The sequence below is a fragment of the Choloepus didactylus genome, chromosome 18 (assembly GCF_015220235.1).
Source record: "Choloepus didactylus isolate mChoDid1 chromosome 18, mChoDid1.pri, whole genome shotgun sequence".
Classification (NCBI taxonomy): Eukaryota; Metazoa; Chordata; class Mammalia; order Pilosa; family Megalonychidae; genus Choloepus; species Choloepus didactylus.
Genome location: NC_051324.1, coordinates 61923649 through 61942523, shown reverse-complemented (window position 1 = coordinate 61942523; position 18875 = coordinate 61923649). Strand labels below are relative to the sequence as shown.

Here is an 18875-nt window from a genome sequence, read left to right as displayed (position 1 = left end):
ACATAAAGCATCACTGTCACTGAACATATGTTCTCCCACAATGCCCAAAATAAACTGACAATTTTAAAGAACATCTTAAAATATTTATAGGTATATTTTTAGCAAAAAAAGAAAAGCACTATAATTTTTAAACTTTAATAAAATAAGATTGCAAATATCACACATTGAACATCTAAATTATTATTCACACAATTATAAATTTTAAATGGAAGGCATGCTTTATAACGATTGATTTATAACAGCTAATTAAATATTTTAGTACAATCTAAATAGTCAACAGAATTAAATACTTTAGTAAATGATTCATGAAATAGAGGAACTCTCTAATCTGAACAAAATTTCATATCACTCAATTTATTCTCAACTTATTGCATTGTCTCAGAAGTATTTCAACCCCCTAAAAATTTTGGTTTTTAACATTAATTAAGAAATGACTAACCTTGATACTATCACTACTTATAGTAAAAACCTTTGAAATGGATATGAGATAAAATAAAAACAGACTTTTAAAAAAGAGACTAAAACATGGGTGAATTTTTTCATAATCTTAGAGTAAGAAAGGCTTTTCTAAGCATGATACAAAAGCCAGAAGTCATACAGAAAATATTGTTAGACTCAATTTTTTAAGAGAAAACTTCTATACATTAAAAAACATTTAAGACCCACCCTGATCAAGATGGCAGAGTAAGATGCTTCAGGGGTACATCCACATACAAAAGCTTTGAATAACCAGCAAGAACTGGCAGAAATATCTTTCTCAAAGCTCCAAAAAACAGGTAAAGGACTGCAGTAAAAGGGTGAGCGCTGAATCAAGAAAAAGGCAACTTTAAAGCAGTAGGATCTGCTGGTGCCCTGGCTGGCACTTCCTGCACCCATCCCCATCTTGCCGCGGAGCTGGCATGTGCTCCGTGCGGCATGCGATGTGCTCCATGGTATGTGATCCATGCGGATCCCTTGACCTAGTTGTGAAGAGATCAGAGTAACCCCCATGCACATACTGGGAGCATGTATGCCTGGCCCAATCTTTCTAGTGTGGCCCGCAGGACTCGCTGTCTCAGAACTTGCCTGTACATAGAAGGCACAGTTCTAGAGCTCTCCTACAGAGTGCTGTGGGTGAGCAGTCAAGTCGTGCTGCATGGAACAAGGAATGGCTAGCAGGACACATGGTGCAGTGCCAGACTGTGAAGAAACTGTTTCCTAGGGAAGAGGGGACATTCATATCCGTGTAATGGGGGGAATCCCTAGAGCCACAAGCACTTGTCCAAAACAAGGGGCATGCACAGAAGGGCCTCCCTATGCTTTAGCCTAGAGCTATTCTCTAAACTCACTGTTTGGACAAGCTCTGAAGGAGAGCCCATGCAGAGGTCAATCTGTAGAAACTGGGAAAGGTGTTTTCAGTTTTTTTCCTTCTTTTTTTCTTTTTTTTTTTTTAGTTCTGGCATAACACTAGCTGGACACAAGTTTAAGGAACAGACACCCTAGAATCTAAATTACAGCAATAATACATTAAATTATCAAAATGTCCAGATTTCAACAAAAGATTAAAAAACACACAAAGAAACAGGAAGTGATTGTCCAAGAAAAGGAAAAGATTAAAGCATTAGAAACCATCAAAGAAGTTAAAAAACAGTTCTAATATGCTCAAAGAGTTGAAGGAAAACATGGACAAAGAACTAAAGGAAATCAGAAAATGAAAGATGAACACAAAGAGAATTTTTCAATAGAAAAATGAACTTTATGAAAAGGTACCAAATATAGCTGAGCACTACAGTAACAGAAATTTTAAATTCTCTAGAGAAGTTCAATAGCAGAATGGAGATGGCAGACAAAAGAATCAGTGGATGTGAAGATAAGACAACTGAAATATTCATCTGAGAAGCAGAAAGAAGAATGAAGAAAAGTTATGGAGAAACCTGCGAGACACTATTAAGTGTACCAATATAGGCATTGTGGGAATTCCAGAAGTAAAAGAAAGAAAGGGGCACAAAGAATATTCAAAAGAATAATGGCTGAAAACTTTCCAAATTTATGAAAGATATGAATATATATATCTGAGATGCTCAATGAACTCCAAACAGGGTAAATGAAAATAAACCCATACTGTGCTATATTATAATCAACCGTCAAATGCCAAAGATAGAGAATTCTGGATATACTGCTGTATCAAGAGAAAAGCAACATGTCACATTCACAGGAGCTGCAATAAAATTTAGTGCCAATTTTCACTAGAAACCATGGAGGCAAGATGGCAGTGGGAAGACATACCTAAAGTGCTAAAAGCAAAAAAAATCACCAACAAAGGATTCTATGTTCAGCAAAACTGTCTTTCAGAAATGAGGGAGAGATTAAGACCTCCCAGATAAAGAGAAGCTGCAGGAGTGCATCATTAGACCTGCCCTACAGGAGATGCTAAAGAGAGTTCTGCAGTTAAAAGGAAAGGACAATAGACAATAGATTGAAACAATATGAAGAAATAAAGATCTCCAGTAAACATAATGACATGGGTAAATATACATGCCAGCACTATTGTATTTTTGGTTTGTAACTCCACTTTTTGTTTCCTACAAATAATAAAAGGCAAATGCATAGAATGTAATGATATATCAGTGGTTTGCGACTCAATGTATAAACACGTAATTTGTGAAAAGAACTATATAAAGGTAGGGGCAGGAAGGGTATCTGAACATAGTCTGTATTTACCATTGAAGTTAAGCTGGTATCAAAGCAAACAAGATTGTTACAGATTTAGAATGTTAAATTTAAGCCCCATGGTAACTATAAAGAAAATATCAGGGAATATGCAAGCTCACAGAGACAGAAAGTAAAATACAGACTGCCAGGGATGGGGACAGGGGCAATGGGGAGTTAATGCATAATGGGTATAAGGTTTCCATTTGGGGTGATGGAAAGTTCTGGTAATGGAAGGTGTTATGGATACCACAACATTGTGAATGTGACGAATCCCATTGAACTAAATGCTTGGGAGTAGTAGAGATGCAAACATACATGTTCCCACAATTGAAAAAATAAAGGAAAATCAATTGAAGTGACAATGACTATTAAATGTAATACTTGACCCTGGATGGAATCTAACAAGGGAGGAGAGAAGGCTCAAAAGGACATTATTGGGATATATGAAATAATTGGAATACAGGCTCTAAACTTTGTATCAATGTCAAATTTCTTGAACTTGATAAGTGCACTTCAGGCAATTATGTAAGTGAAATATCCTTGTTCTTGGGAAACATACATGGCAGTATTAAGTATTAAGCATGATACATACCACCTACCCACAAGTGTTCAGAAAACTGCCTAAAATAGATAGACAAATGGATGATATTGATAGATAGTGACAGATACAGATACATGATGAAAGACAGAAAGAAACAAACAGCAAACTTGGCAAACTGTTAAAACTGGTGGTTCTGGTATTTGTTGGAGTTCTCTGTATAGGGTTTATATTATTTTTCGAACTTTCCTGCAAGTTTGAAAATATTGCAAAATGAAAGTTAAACAATACATGAATATTTTATATATATAGATATATGATAAAGACCTGAATTCCATAATATAAATTGCTTTTAGAAATCACTATGAAGACAAACATTTCAATGAAGATATGGAAAAGGATAAGAAAGCTCACAAAAGAGAAATAAGGCAATAAACATACAAAAAGCATGAACATTCTGACTTATAATGGAAGAAATGTAAATATAACAAGATTCTATTTTTCATCTCACAGATAAAAATCAAAAAAGTTTATAATCCAGTGCTGATGACAGACTGGGAAAACAGACATTCTCATACATCATGGTACAAGTGTAAACAGACATATTTTTTTTTTTTAATTTTAACAGTTTTATTGAGATATCATTTGCATAACATAATATTCACCCACTCAAAGAAAACGATTCAATTGTTCTGAATATACTCAAAGAGTTGTGCAGCAATCACCACAATCTAATTTTAGAATATTTTCATCACCCCCAAAGGAAACCCCATACCCATCACTCCCCATTCTCTTGCAAGCTGCAGCCCGCAGACATAACCTTATTTTAGGGAAATTTGTTGATGTCAATCAAAATTTAAATGTCCAACTCGGTGACTGAACAATTTCAGTTCCGAGAATTTATCCTATAACATTAAATTTATAATCCATAAAGATACTCACAATGATGTTCATGAAACAGTTTTTTCAGCAAAATAGTTGTAAATTAACTTTTGTCAGCTGAAATAGGTTATTTATAATATTTAGGAAGCTATTCATAAAATGCGGTACAGCAATAAAATCAAACACGAAACCATGAAAAAGAATGATCGAAAGATCAGCAGGATGCAAAACAGTAGACAGAGTATGATCTATGAGCTCATTTATATAAAAAAAAAAAAATTCCTTGAAAATTTCAAGGAGGCTAGATCCTGAATTTTTAGCAATCATTACCTCTAAAGAATACTGAATAAGGGTTAAGAGAATGAAGATTAAATATACAATTTTCTATTTAATATTCCACTTAAAAACAAAGTGGAATCACTTAAAACAATGCTATTTATCATTTTGAAAACACCACCCAGCAACAAAAAAGCATTTTTAGATGAGAATGTACACAAGACACATCAGGGTTTTTCAGTGTGGACATGCAAGGCTTTACTGAACTTCAACACAGAAAAACATTCATCCCATGACCACAAAAAAAAAGTTTAAGAAAAGTGACTTAAGCAAGTAGACACAAGATTATCCTTCTAAAGGAGAGCTCTGCATTTCATAACAAAGCATTTAAATTTAGAAAAAAATACAAGCTTGAAAAGTATCTCTGGAAAAGAGAGAAAAAGTAATAAAGCAATATGATTGCTATTTTCTATTTCAAAAGTTTTTTGTTCTGGAGCTGAAAATATTTTAAAGAAAAATACTTGTTCTAAATTAAAAACATGATTAGTATTTTTGCATTTACAAAGGCAATCTAGCTTGTTCTTTCTTCTGGCTTCAAACGATTCTTGATTACCTTTGACTTTTTTATTTTCATTCTCATTTTTGCACATAAAAAATTCCCTACTGTGCCTGATAATAATATACAATTTTCAATAGACTTCCACTTCCAAGAATTCATTTTTATTCCAGAAGTTAAAATGTCTGTGATACTAGGCATATAAAAATCCACTGCTTCAATTTTATCATTAAAAGATATAATTCATTACCCCCAAAAAAAATTTGGAAATGCATACAAACATAAAGATATAAAAATATCCTTCCCAAAATTATTTATATTAATGAAAACTGTAAACAATCTTAATATTCAATAATAGAGATCAGCTAAATTAACTGAGGATACTTCTATAATATGAAATATGATACAACCATTTAAAATAGTTACTTAGGAACACTACTTAATAGCATGAGAGATATTCAATATATACAATGAAATATATACATCATCTTTATTATCCAAGAAAAAAACATGTGTTTATATTATACATAGAGAAAAGACTGAAAGCTATACAACAGTAATTTACCAGCATTTTTATTTCTATGTGTTGATTTATAGGGTGATTCTACTTCCTTCTTTACACATGAATATATTTTCTAAAATTTCTACAATAAAAATATAAATATTTTATAATCAGAAATGCTAATTTAAAAGGAAGATGAAACTAGAGCAAACTCAGCATATACTTCAAAATATTTTATGTTGGAGAAAAAAATATGTCAAAAAAAATTTCATCAGAAAAAGTCAGAAATGACTAGGTAACTGTACAGAGTTATTTCTGCCCAAGGGTTCACTAGGTAGATTTTAAAATAAGGAGTAGGCTGATGTTTACATGCAACTTCTTAACAATGCCACAAATATTTTTAGAGTATGCCAAAAAGGAAAAAAAAAAAAACAAAAACAAAACCTAAGGGTGTGGAAAAAAATAAAGCCACATCTATTTTAAACTTAATATCTGATGCAATATATGATAGTTTTAAATATTTTTTTTCTTTCAATACATATGTGGGTAATGTCGGTATGTTTACTGCTGTCCCGAGTTGTCATCATAAAGAGTAAAGATTTTACTTAATACATGAAAAACAAAAGAAAAAAGCAAAAACTAAACTAATAATCCTGACTCTCCTGGGCTATGACTACACAATAGTAAAGCTAAATTAAGAGCACAGTTTTTCAGATTCTTAAAAAATTCTTAAAAACTCCTATTAGGGCTTACAACACACCATACAGATAACCAAAGTTTTTCAATGGTGTCATAAGCAAAAATAAAAATAGTAATTTAACAAAGCAAATTGATATTTGTTCAGTGACTACTGTATGTCAAGCATATAGGTGCTTTCAGACTACAAAATCCTCGTAATAACCCTGCAAAGCAGGTATCCGCCAACTTAGATGAGGAAACTGAGACTCAGAGAGATTAGGTCTCTGCCCATTTCCCACACAGCTAATAAGAAGAAAAATCTGGATTTAAACCTAGGTATATCTGATTCTGTGGCCTGTGCTTTTAACCCATAAGCAATACTGCCTCTTTAATAAATCTTTAAAATGACAAAGAAAGGCAATATATTATGTCATTTGTCAACTAGAGTGTAGCTTAATTTAGCAGATCTATGTAAAAGGTAAGAATAATGAGAATTGTGAATAGAAAGAATAGTGAGACTAGAAAACTACATTACAAATAAGCTGAAATAAAGGGAAGGTGGAGGGATTCAGTGAGGTCAAAAATACTGCCTCTTAAAAACTGCCACTTCCACTACGCCCCAGAATAAGACGCTCAGAAAAGAGCCTCTCAGAAAACCCGTCTAACAGGAGTGGAATTGGGATACACAAAATGGAAGATAGGCATTAAAAAACAGAAAAAAGAAATTCTGCCTATCCTGCATCATTATTTCAACTAGAACCTGAAAACTCATACCGCACAAAAACATAAAAATTGCGTTAATGTGATACATCAGAAAAATCTCAGTCCTACCTCTTTCTCATGCATTCGAGTGAGGAAATGATCATCAAGAAGACTGCTGGATTTCCTTAGGCTGAATTTGGGAGTCATCTGTTGAATGAGTATGAGTTATTTAATATGTTTTATCCTCAGCCCAAAAGTAAACTTGTAAACGCATGAAGCCAAGACCAAAATAATAACAACATCAAGGGAAAAAGTGATTCATTCAGTTCCAAGTGACTAAGATTAATACGACATTATGCTTCATAGGGTGGACCTACATTATTTTCTGTAAAAAAGCCACTGGTTATTTTATTATAAAATACTTGTCCCTAGAAAAAGTCCAATGGAATTTTCACCTACCAGAGAAACAGGGATAGGCTTCTGTCTCAGATACCGAGGATTTTCTATCTGAAATTTTAAAAACAAAATAAGGTCTTATTAATTTTGAAGTTTTAATGATTAGCTGGTATATGAAAACATTTTCTTTATATCTTGATATTCAGTTTGGCTTTTAGAAATGATACTGTATAGTTCTTTTTCAGTGGCTCCCTAACAAATAAAATACAAAGCATAAACCCCTTTCCATCTATAAATGCACCTCTGCGATCTTCTCACTGCCTAAATGCCCAGTCTTCATCATCCAATACTCCTCCCCTCACTCCCAGAACCCTAAATGACTTCTTTCACCAGAATAGGTCCTCCCTGCCTTTGTACATGGTTCTGTCTACCTCTCAAGTCCCTTCATTTTAATTTAATCACTACACTCCCAGCCATATTGGGTGGATGAAACCTTGAACTTATCTCTACAATAGCAACTAGTATACAAAATCCCTTCATAGTTCCTCCTACTTTTTCATGCTTATCTATTCCCACCATACTCTAAATTCAGAGGACACTGAACAATTTGTTTTACCCCTAAAGCACTACATTGTCTCATAGATAAGTCTTTGAAACCTGTGAAATCATTTTCCTAACTTCTTTATGTGGTTAACCTACACAAGACCCAGTCCAGGAATCGTCTCCCCTGGGAAACTTAGGTGAGTTCCTACTACTCCAGGAGTACTGTGAATATCCCCCTTATAACCCAACATCCATCTTCTCCACCAGACTGGCCCTCTGAAACAGCCTTGTTCACTGCTCCATCCCTAGCATCCACCACAGGGCCTGGCATCTACCAGTGCTCAATAAATATTTAGGGATGTATGGATGTATGGATGTATGGATGTATGGACGGAAGGAAGGAAGGAAGGAAGGAAGGAAGGAAGGAAGGAAGGAAACTACTTGATCCCACCCTCCTATAAGCTCCAAAAGTATCCTGTGCTCCTCTCCCTCATAACCCTTATACAGTATTTTAATTGTTTACCATTATGTCTCCTCATCTGTCTTTGAGCACAATGAAAACAAGGATATCTTCACAGCATTGTATCCCTGCTATCTAGCACAATAACTAACACATAGTCACATTTCAATGAAACATATGTTGAACTTATATATATGATAAATTCATAACACTGATTGCTATGTACAATTATTTAATTCACAAATGAAGCAATAATTAAAATCACTATCATGAAAGTCTAATTTCTTAAAGCAGGTATTATTGATCTTAAAAATCCAGGATTAGCAAATCTCAGCACCACCATAAACACACAAATTACTACATGGATAATCTCACAGTATACAGGAATACAAATATAACACTAACCATGACTACAACCTAGTAGTCATTAGCCTGGAATATACCATTAGAATAAACTGATAAACTCTTTCAAATATATATTATTGGGTTCTGCTCTTCTGATATACTACTTGTATCTTCAAAAAGCCCCCAGATAATGCTCAGGAAAGACTATGGTTTGTTAATTTTCTTGGGGTATGGCAAGAACATGTTGGAAGCAATGTAGTTATTTTAGGTTATTTCTTTTTCTAATTCCATTGGTTTTGTTTGAAATGTTTTTTTTTTTTTTATTTTTTTTTTAAAAAAAGGTTTAAAAAAAGCCCCCAGAGTGTTTATTATGGTTAATAATCATGGATTTCGCATAATTCACATCCAATTTGACAATAAAGGCAAAGATAAATAAAACAATTGATTAGAATGTAAGGGCAATGAAGTTAAAAATAGAACTTACTCAAGTTTTGTTTGTTTTTGAAAGAGAGCCTCTTATAACAACAGGTAGGATCTGAAGAAAAACTGTTCTTTAGCAAATTTACAAAATCATTTTCTTTGACCTACAGGCTGGTTCCCATGAAGTAGCGGCAACTGCCTGGATTTAATTTCTCTCTCCATCCTCCAAAAATTGATATAAATCAACAAAGAGGGCAAATAAAACCAACCCTCATCCATGCCTACATCTTAACTAGATAGAATTGAATACTAAAAACCTTGATTAACATATAAGTGGTCAAATATGGATTCCAATCAGCAGAGTAAGCTCTTGAACCAAACCAAAGTCACAACACGGAAAAAAGGAAGTACCTCAAAGTTCTTATAGTAGAATATATGTATATATATTTCATCAAATATTGAGTTTGCAGAAGGAGAATGGGCCACCTTAAGTGGGAGGCCATGACCTACTGAATCAGTGCTGAGGACAAGGGAGGGAAAAGAAGGAGCTTGGAAATACTGACAGAAAAGACAGTTTTAGGAAGGAACCACTATTGAGAAGAAAGAGGCACCTTGAAAGGTAGTTGCTGATGATAAGGGGGAAGAAAAAATAGCTGAAGAGTAAAGCCCTAAAGAAACAAGATAGAATCAAAGAATCAGAAGATGACAAGCCAAACTGACAACAAAAGGTAGCATTTTTTAAAGAAACTAAACTCACAATAGCAGAAGAGGGGCTTCTTGAACTGAGAAATCAAGTAAGCTACCCAAACTACCATCTCCCATAGAAATCACCTGCTTTTGCTTATTCAAGAAAATCTAAAATAAATATCATGAACAGAGGGGGAAAAAAAAATCCAACATCCATTAAAAAAAAAATCTCAATACCAAAAAGTAGAATATGAAAATCAATACACAAGGAGTTCCAGAAGACGGCAGCATAGAGAAGAGTGGAAACTAGGTAGTCCCCCTGGAACAACTCATAAACAACCAGGAACAACTAGTAAACAATCTGGAATAACTTCAGGGGGACAAATGTGACTGCCCACTCATCATACAATAACCTAAATTGGGAGGAATGCCTGAGATCGCAGCATAATATCTGTAAGTAAAAACTGCGGAACTGAGCCGAGAGCCCCCTCCCCCCACAGCCCAAACTGCAAAGCCTCACAGTGCTACAGGGCAGCACTCTCTGAGCAAGCAAATATAGCTCAGCTGAGCAACAACTGGTGTTTTAATTATCAAGCGTGGACTGCTCCATACAACCTACGAATCCCCAAGAAGCAGACAGAGGTTTTTGGTGACAACTGACCTTGGAGAGCCAGAGGATCTCTCTAGGAGGGTGGGGGAGCCCAGAGGACCAGATGCTGTGTCTGGCCAACGGGTGAAACTGAGGGTGGCTGCGAACTGGCCCTGAAGGGGCCTTTCTGTCCCTTTCGGCTCAGTGGAGAAAGCCTCAGCCATTTTCTGTTCCTAGTGCTTTGAACCAGACAAGGGTGGAGACAGCACAGTAAGAGACTATCCAAATGCTAATGACCTCTTCCTAGGGGGTGTATCTTCCCTAAGAGGAAAGAATTGGTGCCAAGCTCTATTACCTGCCATCCATTCAGAACCAGACCCCAGAGCCTGGGGGAAAACAGCCACAGGGCATATCTCCTTACACCAGTCTGGAGCTACAGGTTGATGGGTGCCACCTGCTGGGCAGAAAAGCACAGTGACTTCAGGCCTCATAGGGTGTACCAATCTAAGATACCCTCAGGTAAACTGGATACTATTGCCTCCTTCTAGACCAGCCTCTTCTGGTCTAGGAAAACCTGATTGGGGTAAACAAGGAAACCAGAAGCCTAAACAACAGAAAACTACAACCTACACTAAGAAAAACAAAGCTATGGCCCAGTCAAAGGAATAAACTTAAACTTCAACTGAGATATAGGAATTTAAACAACTAATGCTAAATCAATTCAGTTTAGGGAAGAGATGGCAAAAGAGATGAAGCATATAATGAAAACACTAGGCATACATAAGGTAGAAATCCAAAGATCGAAAATACAACTGGCAGACTCTATGGAAATGAAAGGCACAACACAAGAGATGAAAAATACAATGAGACACACAACAACAGATCTCAAAAGGCAGAAGAAAACACTCAGAAACTGGAGAACAAGACACCTGAAAGCCTACACACAACAGATAGAGAAAAGAATGGAAAAATACTAACAACGTCTCCGGGAACTGAATGACTACATGAAACACAGGAATGTACGTGTCATGGGTGTCCCAGAAGGAGAAGAGAAGGGAAAAGGGGCAGAAGCAATAACAGAGGAAATAATCAATGAAAATTTCCCATCTCTTTTGAAAGACATAAAATGACAGGTCCAAGAAGTGCAGCATATTCCAAACGGAATAGATATGAATAGGCCTACGCCAAGACACTTAATAATCAGATTATCAAATGTCAAAGATAAAGAGAGAATCCTGAAAGCAGCAACAGAAAAGCAATCCATCACATACAAAGGTAGCTTGATAAGACTATGTGCAGATTTCTCAATAGAAACCATGGAGGCACGAAGGAAGTGGGGTATATTTAAAATACTGAAAGACTAAAACCACCAACCAAGAATCCTATATCCAGCAAAACTGTCCTTCAAATATGAGGGAGCTTAAAGTATTCTCTGACAGACAATGACAGAGTTTGTGAACAAGATAGCTGCTCTACAGGAAACACTAAAGGGAACACTACAGACAGAAAGGAAAAGATGAGAGTGAGAGGTTTGGAACACAATTTGGGGAGATAGTAGCACAGCAATGTAAGTACACTGAACAAAGATGACTGTGAATACAGTTGAAGGAGGAAGGTTAGGAGAATGTGGAACACCAGAAGGAAAGACGAAAAATAAGAGACAGGGACTGTATAACTCAGTGAAACCTAGGGTGCAAGACAATTGTGATAAAAGGTACAAATCTGTTTTTACATGAGGTAGAACAAATGAATGTCAATATTGCAAGGTGTTAAAAGCAGGGTGGGATGGGGGAAAATATAATCAAAGCAAACTAGAGACTATAATTAACAGAAACATTGTATTAGGCTTCCTTTAATATAACAAAGGAAATATACCAAAGCTAAATGCATACTGCGGGGGGGGGGGGGGCATGGGGGAAGGGTATGGGACTCTTTGCATTGGTGATGTCTAACTCTTCATTCTACTTTAGGTTAATGCTATCTTTCCTTTTGTTGCTTCCCAGCTGTTATGTTTTTTTTTTCTCTCTCTCTTTCTTTTTTCTTTCTCTTTTGTTTCTCTACCTTCTTTGACTCTTCCTCCTTCTTGGTGGAAGAAATGGAGATGTCCTTATATAGATAGTGGCAATAGTGATGAATACATAAATACATGACTATACAGGGAACCATCGATTGTTTACTTGGGACAGAATGTATGGTATGTGAACAAAACTGTCTTTAAAAAATGGGTTGATAAAGAAAACTTGAGGGCATTATATTGAGTGAAATAAGACAGACACATAAGGACAAATATTGCAGGGTCTCACTGATATGAACTAATTATAATATGTAAACTCATACACATGAAATATAAGTTACCAGGATATAGAACGAGAACAAAGAATGGGGAGTGGTTGCTTATTATGAGCAGAATGTTCAACTAGGGTGAACTAAAACGTTTGGAAATGGACAGAGGTGATGGTAGCACATTTTGAGAATAACTAACAGTGCTGAATGGTGTGAATGTGGTGGAAAGGGTAAGTTCAGAGTCACATATGTCACCAGAAGGAACGTTGGAGGTTAAAAGATGGGAATGTATAAAACAGTGAATCTTGTGGTAGGCAATGTCCGTGACTAATTGTACAAATATTAGAAATCTCTCTCATGAACTAGAACAAATGTATGACACTATAATTTGAAGTTAATAATAGAGGGGCATATAGGAAAAAATATATACCTATTGCAAACTATATACTACAGTTAGTAGTATTTTAACGTTCTTTCATCAACAGTAACAAATGCACTATACCAATACTATGAATCAGTAACGGGGGGGTGGTTTGGGGTATGGAAGGGTTTGAGTTTCCTTTTTTTTTTTTTTGTCTTTATTTCTTTTCTGGAGTAATGAAAACGTTCTAAAAATTGAAAAAAATTAATTGTGGTGATGGATGCACAACTGTATGATGGTACCATGGGCAAATTGATTGCACACTTTGGATCCTTGGATAATTGTATGGTATGTGAACAATCTCAATTTTAAAAAAGGAACTAATAGACATAAAAAAAATCAAAACACAGCATTTTAGTTTCCCGGCTGTTAAGCATATACTATACGACAGGTCAGCTTAACAACTGGAATTTATTGGCTCACAGTTTCAGAAACTAGAAGGCTTACATCCTGTAGTAGTATGAAGCTGTATGTACCCTGGAAAAACATATTCTTAAATCTAATCCATTCCTGTGCATATAAAGCCATTTTAAATACGATCTTTTGATGAGACTATTTCAATTAAGGTGTGATTCCCCCATCTCATTCTGGACAAGACTTAATCCTATTCCTGGAGTCCTTTATAAACAGAATGAATACAGAGAAGGAGGGAGGGAAGGAGAGGGATAGAGGGAGGGAGGGAGAGAGAGAGACAGAGCGTGCGAGCCAGGGAAGAAGAAGCTGAAATCAATGAAACCTGGAAGACAAGGGAGAACAGCAGATGTCACCATGTGCCTTGCCACATGGCAGAGGAGCCAAGAATTGCCAGCAGCCAGTCGTTGGGAAGAAAGTATCACCTTGATGATGCCTTGATTTGGACTTTTTCTCAGCCTCAAAACCGTAAACTATTAAATTCCCATCGTTCAAGCCAAAATATTTCATAGTAGTTGCTTTAAACAGCCTGGAAAACTAAAACACTTCCTCCCAGGGTTGGTATCTTCTGCTGGCTGGCAATTTTGTGGGTTCCTTGGCTTTTCTGTCACATTGCAATGCAAATGGCAGTGTCTTCTCCTTTCTCTTCCAGGTTCCATTCACTTCCAGTTTCTGGCTGCTCCCTGTGACTTCCTCTTTCCGTGTCCAATTTCTTGTGTTTATAAGGACTTCAGCCATATTGGATTAAGGCCCACCCTCATTCAGTTTGGGCACACCTTAGCTTGTAACACCTTCAAAGGTCCTGTTTACAAATGGGTTCACATCCACAGGAACAAAGGTTGGAACTTAAACATACTTTTTGTCAGAGACATGATTCAATCCCCAATACCCAGTGTATTAGTCAAGGTTCTTCAGAGAAACAGAAATGACAGGATGTGTGTGTGTATGTGTGTTGTAAATATTATGAGATTTATTACTGGAATATATATGACCATGGGGATTAACAAGTCTGAATTTTGTAGGGCAGGCCACAAGACGGGAACTCCAATGAAGGTTTCAATGGATTCTCTGGGAGAAGCTGGGTAGCTGAAGTAGGGATAGAAATTCTTCTTTCTGACTGCTGAAATCCTCAGTTCTCCCTTTAATGCCTTCAACTGACTGGTTGAAACATCTCCCATTACTGAAAGCAATCTCCTTTGTTGACTGTAGATGTAAACAGCCATAGATGCAATCAACTGACTAATGATTTAAATCCATCTAGAAAATACCCTCACAGTAACAATCAGGCTAGTGCTTCCTTGACCTAACAACTGGACTCCATAACCTAGCCAAAGTGACACTTCAAATCATCTCACATCGCAACATGTATTTAATGCAATTTTTAAATAACTTAGGTATAAAGAATGCAACAAATCAGATTAAACAAAAACAGAAAAATGTTAAATAGGAGCTGACCAAATTCAGGGAAGAAATGGAAGTGTAAGACAAAAATCATATAGGAAATGAAGACCAAAGTAAGAGTTGTCAAAGATACAACCAAAAGATACAACCAAAGTGACAGCAAGAACCCAGAAGGCAAGAACTGAAACTGTACTAAAAGTAAGAAAACGAAGCAGAAGTAAAGTTATTAAAAAGGGATCAGAGAGAAATTGATAAATAAAGAAAACATGTATAACAAGAGTTCAATAAACATGTAACTGGAACCCACAAAGGGGAAAAAAATCAAATACAACTAAATATCTAAAACTGATTCTAGAAAACTTTTCTGAAATAAAGAATACCAGAATCATCATATTGAAAATTCCCAATGTTTACTTTAGAAAAATGATCCAGACCCATCAATTCTGATACCTATTCAATGTAATGAATAAAAATCAATAAAAACACATTGATTTTTAAGAATAATTTTTTTAAAAAAATACAGAAGACTCCCATTCAAATAGACCAAGATACTTACAAGTGAAAAAAGTAAGGGAGACATCACATTTTTTAACTGTAACATACAACATGCAAAGCATGACAGCAGTGGAACAATAAGCTCAGGGAAAGAAAATGTGAACCAAGTATTTTACATCCAATCTAGCTTCCCTTCAAGAATTAAGGCCATGAAGCAGCATTTCAAACATGCAAGAACTCAGAAAATATGGCATTACAAGATCTACCCTGTGGAATCTACTAAAGGATAAACATTTTCTCTTAACTAAAAGATAATCAAGGTACGTTCAAATCAAGGGACTGGCAGAAGTAAAATATTTCTTGAATAAATATTATAACATCTGTAACTTACTTTCAAATGGTTCAGTTAAAACAAAGTTCCAAAATGTAAAAGGTGGTAGGTATAGAAGTTATCACCATACTATTCTTTTCCTATTTTAATATTTTTATAATGAAAATTGAAAAAAAAAGTTTTCCTCAATAATCTTTTAAAATCTAAACTGATAACTATCATATATCAATAATCTAAGCTTCCACCTTAGAAACTACAAAAATAAGGGCAACTTAAATCCAAAGTAAGCAAAAGAAAAGAAATTATAAAAATTAAAAGAGAAATCTATGAAATTGAAAACAAGAGAACATAAGAGAAAAATTATGTGAAGTCAGTTTGATCACTGATCTTTGAAAAGACCAATAAAATGTATAACCTCTAGCCAAGCTAACCAAGAAAAAAAGAGAAGACACAAAATACTAATAACACAAATGAAAAAGGGATCATCAAAATTAATCCCACAGACATTAAAAGGATAATAAAGGAATAATATGGACAACTCTATGGCCACAAATTTGATAACTCAGATGAAAGTGGGCAAATTCCTTGAAAGAAAGGATCATCCAAAACTCACACAAGGAAACTAGATAATCTGAATAAGCTTTTATCTATTAAACAAACTGAGTCAACAATTATTAACCATCCAAAACAGAAAGCACCAGGCCCAGATGGTTTCTATGAAAATTCAGTAAGAAAGGCAAGTCTGTGATATTTGAACCAAGACAACTCCCTCTCTCCCCCACCCCAGTGAAGCAATGGGGAGACCCCCACCCCAGACTGCTATAGCCACATAGCATATGGCTCCATCCTTCCACCTCCCAGCCAAAGGCTTTCTTCCCAGGAGGAAAAGGACTTCAGCATTCCTCATCCTGCCCGAGCTGCCTGCTGCTGAGACTAAGTCCTGGGCAAGTACAGTCAAGAGGCAGGGGCCCCCTTAATCCATATAACCTCAATTGGTGGGACAGAGCTCTATCTTGGATGTGGAATGCTGAGACTACCAGGATCCCGATAGCCCTTCTCCTTGCTCTTGAGGTGGGGTTCCACGCCAGGACAGGCAAGCCAAGAGAATCTTGGGCTACTGCCCACCCCCTCCACCAAGCTCAGCAACTGGAGAGGTGGGTGCCACTCAAGAGAATCCTGTCATTTTCTCCAGCAGCAGTTCCAGAGCACTGGCACAAAGATTTTGCCTCAGGGAAGAAGCAGACCATAAAAAAAGACAGCTCCTAAGGACCTGACTTCATCTGCAACAAAGGATGGAGAAGTTGAAACCTAATAGCACTGTTGAAACCTAACAGCACTACCAAAAACAGTGGAAGTTGTGGTAAAGGGAACTGAGAGAACATTCCTGAAGCTAATGAACATACAGCCTAGACTGTAGGCTGGCTAGTTGGCAGGAGAAGACATGGGAAGTAAGACAACCGGGAGGAGCCCTCCTTAGGTCAGAAAAGTAACTAACACTAACGTCAGCAACTACCTACTCTAAGGAACCACAATTTGATAAGATTTGTTTATAGAGGAATACACGCTTCAAGGCATCATTGTAAACAACAAAAGCAATCGGTGGTCAGTTAGTGGAATTTAACAGCTGGGTGTAGTCAGGGAAGGAGTGAGAGAGCTACCAGTACAACTGTCATCCCAGGGTGACTCTGGGCATATCCAAAGCTGCACCTGCCTGAGGAGCAACATGAGGGGCTCAACCTGTATGTTTGGTGGGCAAGGGAGAAAGGGAGTTGGAGTGTGAGAGAATAGATGTCATTAAAATAACCCAACCAGTCACTAAAAAAAATAAATAACAAACCCTGGAAGGGGGGACCAGTACCCAGAAATGCTGTAATATATTTTCTAAATGTCCACTTTCCAATAAACAATTACAAGGTATGCAAATTAACAGGAAAGATTGACCCGGACACCAGAAAAAAAGAGCAGGCAAAAAAACTGCCTGTGAGAGCAATCAGATATCTGATATAACAGAAAAGAGTTCAAAGTAGCCTTCATAAACATGCCCACAGAACTAAAGGAAAGCTTGATTAAAGAAGTAAAGGAAGGTATGATGAGAATGTTGCATCAGATAGAGAATATCAATAAAGAGACAGAAATTTTTAAAAGAACTAAATGGAAATTCTGGAGTGAAAAGTACAATAACTGAAATTTAAAAATCCACCCAGTGGGGCTCAACAGTAGATTTAAATTGGCAGAAGAAAGAACTCACAAACTTGAAGACAGAACATAGAGATTATGCAACCTGAAGAACAGAGAGAAAAAAGATGAAGAAAAATGAACTGAGCATCAGAGAAATGTGTGACACCCTTAAGCATACTAACACATAAATAAATAGTGGGAGTTCCAGAAGGAGAAGAGAAAGAGAAAATTTACAAATCAAAGAGAAAAAGACTAACGACTGTTAGAAAAATTGAGGGAAAACCTGAGGCACACTTCTCCAATGAGGAAATATGAAAGGCCAATAGAAATATGAAAATAAGCCCATCTCTTTGGCAACATGAAAAAAATATATAAAGTAATATGACAATGAAAGGAAATTTTATAGCCACCAGATTAGCATACATTAAAAATCTGGCAATACAAGAATTCAAGATGTGAGGCACTGCTAGTCAGAGTATAAACTGGTACATCTGCTTTAAACCTTAAGTTAATATAAAAACAAAATCTATTTAAATATATTACCAGAGAGAGAGGGATATTCTTTAGTAAACAACAGAGTACTATATACACACAGATTTTTGAAAAATATTTCTATAGGCAGCAAGGTTCACTCAAATATTTTTTGTCTGAAAGTATTTATATGAAAGTAAGTAATTATTATCTATTTTTGGAAGAAAGAAAACAGCATAAAAATCTTCAAAGACACTTGCATATCTGAAAATATATAAAACTAACTCAAGAAGCAGAGTATAAATATAAGGGAAAAAAATTAAAGGATGAGGAAACAGAATTTTCAAAGATGCTCAAGCTCTAATTAAGCTTAAATTTTAAACCTAAAGGCCAAGAAAACCACCTGTGACACTTTTACCCAGCTCTTCATTTATACATAGGGTATAAAATATAGGTTTACCTACTTAAAATGTAGCATTCCAAAATAACTATACAGAAGTAACTGCTATTTCATCATCTTAATCTTTAAAAGCTGTTAAATAAAGAAGTTAAAGACTCATTCTATTACCATAATTTCCCTTATCAAGTTGACCAAAAAAATAGAAGTCTATTCTAATTT

At 35.8% G+C, this 18875-nt stretch overlaps 1 protein-coding gene across 2 annotated transcripts in view; it reads right to left on the bottom strand.

Moving 5' to 3' along the window:
- The window catches only part of CEP112 (centrosomal protein 112), a 560812-nt gene that overhangs the window by 464526 nt on the left and 77411 nt on the right, over nt 1-18875 (bottom strand). For both annotated transcript variants that reach the window (XM_037809125.1, XM_037809126.1), the window contains 2 exons: nt 7285-7332; nt 6955-7032 (listed from right to left, as the gene is read on the bottom strand). In XM_037809125.1, the coding sequence (XP_037665053.1) occupies nt 6955-7032; nt 7285-7332 (126 nt within the window). The remainder of the gene's footprint in view (nt 1-6954; nt 7033-7284; nt 7333-18875) is intronic.